Source organism: Pelophylax lessonae (genome assembly GCF_965119305.1).
Source record: "Pelophylax lessonae genome assembly, chromosome: 1".
Lineage (NCBI taxonomy): Eukaryota > Metazoa > Chordata > Amphibia > Anura > Ranidae > Pelophylax > Pelophylax lessonae.
In genome coordinates, this window is record NC_138768.1 from 194,666,895 (window position 1) to 194,675,943 (window position 9,049).

General features: G+C 40.2%; 1 protein-coding gene across 1 annotated transcript; it reads left to right on the forward strand.

The window, feature by feature from the left end:
- The first annotated feature begins 6,929 nt into the window (after positions 1 to 6,929).
- On the forward strand, positions 6,930 to 7,642 carry LOC309544286 (ATP synthase subunit O, mitochondrial-like). The gene has a single exon (XM_082243192.1). The coding sequence runs from the start codon at positions 6,980 to 6,982 to the stop codon at positions 7,613 to 7,615; it is 636 nt and encodes a 211-aa protein (XP_082099318.1). The 5' UTR covers positions 6,930 to 6,979; the 3' UTR covers positions 7,616 to 7,642.
- Positions 7,643 to 9,049: the final 1,407 nt, after the last annotated feature.

Below are 9,049 nucleotides of genomic sequence, written 5' to 3' on the forward strand. Positions count from 1 at the left end.
CTGCATCAAATGGGTCTGCATGGCTGTCATTGCAGAAGGAAGCCTCTTCTAAATATGATGCACAAGAAAGCCCCCAAACAGTTTCCTGAAGACAAGCAGACTAAGGACATGGATTACCGGAATCATGTCCTGTGGCCTGATGAGACCAACATAAACTTATTTGGTTCATATGGTTTTAAGCGTGTGTGGTGGAAACCAGGTGAGGAGTACAAAGACAAGTGTGTCTTGCCTATAGTCAAGCATGGTGGTTGGAGTGTCATGGTCTGGGGCTGCATGAGTTCATTGAGGGAACCATGAATGCCAACATGTACTTTTACATACTAAAGCAGAGCATGGTCCCCTCCCTTTGGAGACTGGGCCGCAGAGCAGTATTCCAACATGATAACGACCCCAAACACACCTCCAAGAAGACCACTGCCTTGCTAAAGAAGCTGAGGGTAAATGTGATGGACTGGCAAAGCATGTCTCCAGACCTAAACCCTATTGAGCATCTGTGGAGCATCCTAAAATGGAAGGTGAAGGCGCAAGGTCTCTAACATCCACCAGCTCAGTTTTGTCATAATGGAGGAGTGGAAGAGGACTCTAGTGGCAACCTGTAAAGCTCTGGTTAACTCCATGCCGAAGAGGGCTAAGGCAGGGCTGGAAAATAAAGGTGGCCACACAAAATATTAACACTTTGGGCTCAACTTGGACATTTTCACTCAGGGGTGTACTCACTTTTGTTGCCAGCGGTTTAGACATTAATGGCTGTGTGTTGAGTTATTTTGAGAGGACAGCAAGCTATACACTCACTACTTTACATTGTAGCAAAGTGTCATTTCTTTAGGGTGTCACATGAAAAGATAAAATAAAATATTTACAAAAATGTGAGGGTGTACTCACTTTTGTGAGATACTGTATATACATCTTGCTTTTGGCAGGATGATGCAGTACTGTCTAGATACCAGAGTGATGCCAGAGGGCTCTCAAATTACTTTATATCCTATCCCACACTGTCCAAAAAGGAAAAGTTTTTGACTTCAGTTGGTCTTTAAATATTTTTGACAAATGCATTTTGCTTTTCAGGTTGTATTACTTACTAAGTAATTGCTACAATATGATATTATTAATATTATTATTATTTTATTTTTTTGTGGTCTGGAATGCACAATAAACTATTTTACTGTTCCAAGAGTTGAGAACATTTTTAAATAGAAATCACATGTTTCCAGGAGTGCTGATCAGATAAAATAAAAATGCAGTCTAATTAAACACAGAAATATTCCCTCTGAATCCTATTCATGACTATGCATTTAATCTTTATCAAGCAGTAGTTTTACAGCAACTGGATGGACTTCTATAAATTGATACAGATTCAAATAAATGAACAGACATCTGATTAATTAAATTAATTAGTGTTTAAATTCGATTGGAAGTCTCTTAATGTGCATTTATTTAATTGCTCTACAATTCTATTCAAATTATTTCAGCCACAGGGCAGAAATTTTCAGGCAGCCAAGTTTATTATTACAATATTTGCCATTTTTAAAGGGAAGCAATCATATTAAATGTTATTGTAAAGTCTATGCTAAAAATATACGAGTTTAGAGCAAAGAAATTTGTTAAAAAAGATTTAAAGTTGCCTAGAGCCAAATTTCAGTTTAGCAACACACTTCAACTGAATCTGTCAAATGTGATGCAAGATTACAGTGATATAGATCAGGCTAAAAAAATGGCAAAAAAAATAATAAAATAATAATACATTTTGTTTAAATTCATACTGAAGATGCTTTAGAAATTATTTTGCTGCTAATATCCTCTTTAACACTTTAATGTTTATGAGGTCAACAAAACATTTGTGAACAGACCATGGTTTTGTATGCACCAAATTCCTTAATATTACATTTTAACTGCTTTGCATACCAAAATGATTTTCATACAGTTTTTATATAAAAAACACAGTGTTTTCAAATATACGCTAAATATACATTTTTATAGTAAACAGTAAAACAGGTGAAATGCAAAAAACAAATAAATGAATAAAATACTCATTTGTTTAAAGCTTAATAGACTTTCTACAGTATATTTAATATTATTCAAAACATTTTCAGTTATTTTCTCCTTATTATCCTGAACACAGAGAACTCAAATATGTGTAGACTTTGATATATACGGTACATCAGCAAACGTGCAACAAAAACTCAAGATTATGGACAGCCATGCAAAATATACACACTATAGGTTAGTAAGCACTGCTTTTTTAAGTATGACAAAAGAGACAAACAGTCTCCCAAATGTCCTTAGGTATGAGCTTAAGGTTTGGACCGAAAGCAAGTTCAAACTGAACCTCAGCTGTTCGGGCATTTTAATGAATGCTCAAACATTTGCCTATTTAGCAGGACTAAATGCCATTTATAATGGTGTTTCTACTACCACTATTACATATGACTGCTTCCTGTTGTAAATGGCTGTAAAGGACATCAGGACTTAAGGCACTGTCGAGTCCTTAAAAACCAGTGAATCCCCATCCATTTAAGCAAAGGAGCACGGAGATCCCATGCAAACAAAAACCCTTAGAGTCTGGTATGAATTTTAAGAGGAAAGGGCATGGAAAAAATCAAGAAAACAAGGAAGGGGGGGGGGGGCAAGTATATTCTCTTCGTTTTGAACCATACCAGACCACATATGTCCTTAACATGGTTTTGTACCTTGCCGGGGTGACTCCCCTGGCAAAAAACAAAGGCCTCTTTCTCACAAGCCCTGCCTAGTCACTGTGGGGGTCCCCTGGTGGTGGGCTTATCTGAATATGGTCCATATGATGTAAATATTAATGACGTCACCCAGGAGACCCAGGCCCTTTGTTTGTATCAGTGAATGCAAAGTGACAGGTTCTTTTGGCGGGTATAATAATTGATATGGATCTGCATCACTGGACAATGTGACTGATAATAGATGTACATTGTGGCACATTTTTTTCTTTGTATATTAAAGTGTCTTTGTGGTATTTTATATTCTGATAAGCCCCACACCCACAGACCCCCCCCCCCCCCCCCCAATGAACAGGGCTGTAGGGAAGAGGCCTTTGTCTTTTTTAACATAGAGACAGGGTGCTTTCCAGGGGGGTCCCACCTGGCCAGATAAGCCTCCATGTTGAAGACTTGTGGCCTGATATCCCTCCCTTTCCTGGTCTGCCAGGCTGCATGCTCGGATAAGGCTCTGGTGTAGATTTTTTGGGGAGGATCACACAGATGAATGGGGGGAAAAGGAGGGTATGCCTGTATAAGGCCCCCCTTTTCCTTATGGGATCGTGGCAGTTAAATAAAAAAAAAAATATTTCAGTTATTTAGATAAAATAACAGTGGGAATTTTGATAGGCTAATCCAAGTCAGCTGATAGGGAAAGTTCTGAAAGACAGCATAGATCACTTAGAATCAGGCAACCATGGAATTTTCTAGAAACTTGCTGGGATCCCTATAAATAAGATCAGCCTTCCAGGGATTTTGACATTCAGAGGAAGAAGATCCCCAGTGGCACTTCCCGCCCCCTCCCCTTGTCGTGGCTTTTTATGTGGTGTGGTCCCTCTTGTGTGTTAAAAGGGGACAGTTTCTTTACATAAATGTTATCATCTTATATTTTATTGACAATTCGAGTCTTAGTGGCTGAGCTGTTCTTTAGCTCTTGTTTTTTAGCATACGATTTAATTTTAATGGTTTAATATTTATTTATATTTATACCAATAATAAAGCTGCGGCCAATTTATTTTCAAATAAATAATTTAAAATTTTAAATATAGTGTTTTTGGTCTTTTGTGATGTCCAGGTAAATAGTATATACTGCTTACGATCTCATGAAATCTCCAGCCACTCTGTTTGCAAACAGAATGAAGCAGCTAAAAAATTTAATTTCCCAGCAATTTAAACACCCCATGTCAGAATTTCAGCAGTAGGTTGTATATATCATATAAAGAAGCCACTTCACAGGCAGTGTCAGTGCACCCTACCCCCCCCCCCCCCTCCAGCATGTTATTTATAGCAGTTTTGTAATTTTTATGTTTCCCTTTAGGCATCACTAAATTATTGCTCCCTGTCAAACAGGATTTTTTTTTAATGTATTTTTGCCATGATCCATGTTCCCCAGGAAAGTACCTTGCACCCCATGCAATTTGTTTGACAATCTATTGCCTGTTAGACTAAAAAATGTCTATCACTCTTTTTGATTTTTTTTTTTTACATTTTGATTTCAATGGGGTTCAAATTCTGCACCCAAACTTTAGAAATGTTTGACGAGCCTGCCCTGAATGTATGTTCAGCTCCTTATTACAGATTACCCTGTAGTTTGTAGTTTGTAATCCTTACAGATTACCCTGTAATTTGTATATTTTATAAAGGCTGCACCCAAAAAAATGGTTCTGACACAGTACTACTTTGGTGCACTATGGTACAGTATTTAAAGCGGTTGTATCCTCGCCAAAAAAAAAAAAAAAAAAAAAAAAACCTGCAAGACAAAGGCATAGTGAGCTAGTATCCATCGCATACTAGCTCATTATGAAATACTTACCTTAAAATGAAGCCCCGACACAGATGCCCGGACACCGCTGAGGGAGCTGACATGCTCCCTCGGCGTCTCTTCTGGGTTCTGCGGCTCCGGTGCTGTGAGTGGCCGGAGCCGCGATGACTTCACTCCCACGCACATGTGCGTGGAAGTCACTTTCCGGCAGCTAGCCAGCAAGGAACTCTAAAGGTCCGCCGCGAATGTCAGCGGCTGCATGCAGGGCGAATATCAATGAAACCATGCAGGTTTAGGAGATATTAATTGTACCTACAGGTAAGCCTTTTTATAGGCTTACCTGTAGGTAAAAGTTAAGTATACTATGATACTACCGCTTTAAAGTGGAACTCCACCCAAAAGAGAAAGCTCGGCTTATCTGACTCCTCCCCCATCTGCGTCTGGTGCCACATTTCGCACTTTTCAGGGGGGAGGGGGAACGAGTACCTGATACCTTGAAATTCGACCCGCCCTCCTCCTTCCCCTGCTACCGAGCCATTCACAAAGCGCAGCGTGCTTTGCACATGCGCAGTAAGGGACCGGCTGTGAAGGTTTTCCTTACAGGCATTGGCGAGAGTCAATGGAAACATTGGCTGGGGTGAAGACACTGCTGGATTCCAGGACAGGTACGTGTCCTAATATTAAAAGTCAGCAGCTACAGTATTTTTAGCTACTGACTTAAAATTTCTCATGGGGGTGGGGGTCCTCCTTTTTAGAATGGGCAAAATTAATCTGCTGGGTGAGCAGCATGGTAGTGTTTAGTTAGCACTGTAGCTATGAAATGCTGTTGTCCTACCATTTATACTTTGTGCTGCTATCCCGTCCTTATGTGGATTAGCAAATAATCTGCTTTTTCACTACACGACTTAAGGGTATGGGGTTTATTTAACCACTTGCCAACCGCCTAACATTCATCTAATGTGGCAGGTCGACTCTATTGTGCAAAATCACGTACCTGTACATCATTTTGTGCATTAGCCACTAGATGGTGCCATCACACTGGCGGAGGTGTGATCGCGCAGTGATTGGCTAACAGGGAAGTCAATTAACTGGTCTGGCGGACCAGATGTCCGCCGGCCACCCACGATTATTCCCCAGAGAGGCAGAACAGCGATCTGCCTATGTAAAACAAGGCAGATCGCCGCTCTGACAGGGAAGAAGATAGAGATCTTGTGTTTCTGCTAAGCACACAGTTGGAAAGCACCAGCTAGGAGCACACCTATTCCCTTGATCACCCCTGATGTTAACTCCTTCCCTGACAGTGTCATTAGTACAGTAACAGTGCACATTTTTAGCATTGATCACTGTAATAATGTCACTGGTTCCCAAAAAAGTGTCAGTTAAGTGTTCTATCTGTCCCCAGCAATGTCACAGTCCCGCTAAAAATCTCTGGTTGCCGCCATTACTATTAAAATATATAATTAAAAATGCCATAAAAATATCCCATAGTTTGTAGATGCGATAACTTTTGCGCAAACCAATCAATATACTCTTATTAGGATTTTTTTTACCAAAAATATGTAGCAGAATACATATTGGCCTAAACTGATGAATAAATTAGATTTTTACATTCTTTTATTGGATGTTTTATAGCAGAAAGTAAAAATATATATATATATTTGTTTTTTCAAAGTTATCGCTCTTTTTTTGTTTATAGCGCAAAAAAAAAGAGAGGATCAAATACCACCAAAAAGAAAGCTGTATTTGTGGGGTAAAAAGGACATTAAGGGGGTAAAACCTTCTGGGGCTGAAGTGGTTAAAAAATAATTGCATAGCTTTTCATCTAGTGAAACTGCTGGTTCATTCTGCGTGAATGGGGTAAAATCAAATGTTTTCAGGCTAATTCTTCTACAGGTCAAATGTTATTCATTCATAAAAAACAATTGTAGAAGATACTGCATTAAGGCCAATAGATTGGGTTGAAGATCTTACATATTTATTCCCTCTGATCCTCAGCTCCATTTAGTGGCCATAATATTGCATTCCCCAAACCACATCTTTTTTATAAATTAATAACATGTGCTCCGTTGAGGATATAGAAGAAGAACATTAAATTTTGCCCCATTCCTATAGAACAAATATATTAGCATTTTCGCTAGACAAATAGCTGTGCAATTTTTATATATATACAGTATATACCCCTATGAGTGCCTATATGAACCAAGTGGTCTTTGTACGCTGTGAACTACTGCAGAACTTGTCAGGCCTACAGAAAGATGCAATTTGAAATACAGAAGTGTTACGAATAGCAAAGATGTCGTTATTCTGTCCAGACAGTATTGTGATTTACTCAGCCCTAAAAGACAGCAGAGTCAGGTTAGTGACCTGAATTTTCTCTGTAGAAGTTAAGCAAAACACCCACTCCCAGTGTGTTGCTGGTTAAGAAGAAGCAGCAGCAGGTGACCTAAGGGGTAGGAGGCTCCGGTGTGACCTACAGCAGCAACCGGAGGAGAAGATGGCAGCGGCTGGCAGGATCTCCTTGAAGGTGCGCTGCTTCAGCACTAGTGTGGCCAGACCAGTCAGCAAGCTGGTTAGGCCCCCAATCCAGCTTTATGGCTTGGAAGGTCGCTATGCCACCGCTCTCTACTCTGCTGCTTTCAAGGAGAAGAAGCTGGATCAGGTGGAGAAGGACCCGATCCGAGTATCGGCACTTGTTAAAGACCCTAAACTGTCCATCGTCCTTACTAACCCTCATGTGAAGCGCTCACTGAAACAGAAGACTATTGCCGATCTCTTAACAAAGGGAAAGTTTACCCCTGTCACCGCCAACTTTGTCAATTTGCTTGCTGAGAACGGTCGTCTTAATAACACTTCCGATGTGATCAAAGCCTTTGGCAAGATCATGAGCGCCCATCGAGGAGAGGTGCTGTGCTCTGTCACTACTTCTTCACCTCTGGATGAAGCAAGTTTGACACAATTGAAGACTGCCCTGAATGGCTTCCTCACCAAAGGAGAATCTTTAAAATTGGAGAGCAAGACCGACACCACTATCCTAGGAGGAATGCTTGTCAGCATTGGGGACAAATATATTGACATGTCTACCAAAACCAAGATCCAGAAACTGACCAAGATCATGAAAGATACTGTCTGAGCAATCCACTTCCTTAAATATATTGATTACCATTAGCTGAATAAATCCTTTTACTGAGAAAAAAAAGAAGAAGAAGAAGCAGCAACAGGCTGATGAGATCATCTCTTTGCTCATTTTATTCTCCCCTCTCATCAGTATGTTCTCTGTCATCACATAAACACTACAACATACCGGATTGGCTCCTAGTGCTTTATTCTTCAAGTGATATTGTACAAGGAATTATAAGCGTTCCATACCAAATCAAATTAAAACAGTATTAAACCCAAAAGCAAACATTTTAGCAAAATTATTATATTACTGCTTACCAATTCTTAATTGTGATGGCTGCATTTGTTTTCTTTTTTAGGCTTTCTTTCTTCTGTTTTTATCTGGTGATCCAGCCCTTAAGTCTGTTGCTTTTCAATAGAAGAAGCTCTCCAGCAGAATGTGTCAGTTTACAGGCATGGAACAAACCATTTACCACTGGCAGGGTTGCTTACAATGATCAGCTTTTATGTATTTGTCTAGGGAAAAAGCCTAAAAAAAGAAAATGAATGCAGTCGCCAAATCTAATGATTGGTAAGCTTCAATATATTATGTTTTTGGTTTAATACGGCTTTAAGTACCTACTCTACCTGTGTTTAGATTACATTTCCTTATTGTTTAACCGGTTGCCGACCGCCGCAAGTTCATATACTGCGGCGGTCAGCCCGGCCAGGCAAAGTGACGAACCGGTACGTCACTAGCCTGTCACTTGCTTGGGAGCCAATAGCGGGCGAGCGCGCGCCCGCCCCGGCTTGTTCCCTGGGAAGTCTGTGCGTGTGACCAGCGGACCCGATGTCCGCCGGTCACTCGCGATCGTCTGCCGTGAAGGGAGAAAGGCAGGCGGCTGATGTAAACAAGCCGCCTGTCATTCTCCCCTGTGTAGGAATGGTGATCATACGGTTCTACTATGTAGGACCGTTGATCACTGTTCCTACACCAGTAGCCATGTCCAATCACAGTAAGAAGCACGCCCCTAGGGACACACTTAACCCCTCCTTCCCCAATAAAGTTAACCCCTTCCCTGCCAGTGTCATTTTGCAATAACAGTGCATATGTATAGCACTGATTACTGCAGTAATGTCACTGGTAACCCCAAAAGTGTCAAAAATGTCAGCCAAGGGTCTGATCTGTCCGCTGCAATGTCGCAGTACCGCAAAAAAAATCGCAGATCGCCGCCATTACGCGTTAAAAAAAACACCAAAAATGACAGAAATCTTTCCCTTAGTTAGTAAACGTAATAACTTTTGCGCAAACCAATGAAAATACGCTTTTTGCGATTTTTTTTTACCAAACATATGTAGCAGAAAACAAATTGGCCAAAAATGTTAAAAAAATTTTATTTTTACTTTTTTTTTTGGGGAATTTCGTATAAAAAAATGTGAAAAATATTGTTATTTGCAATTGTCCGTT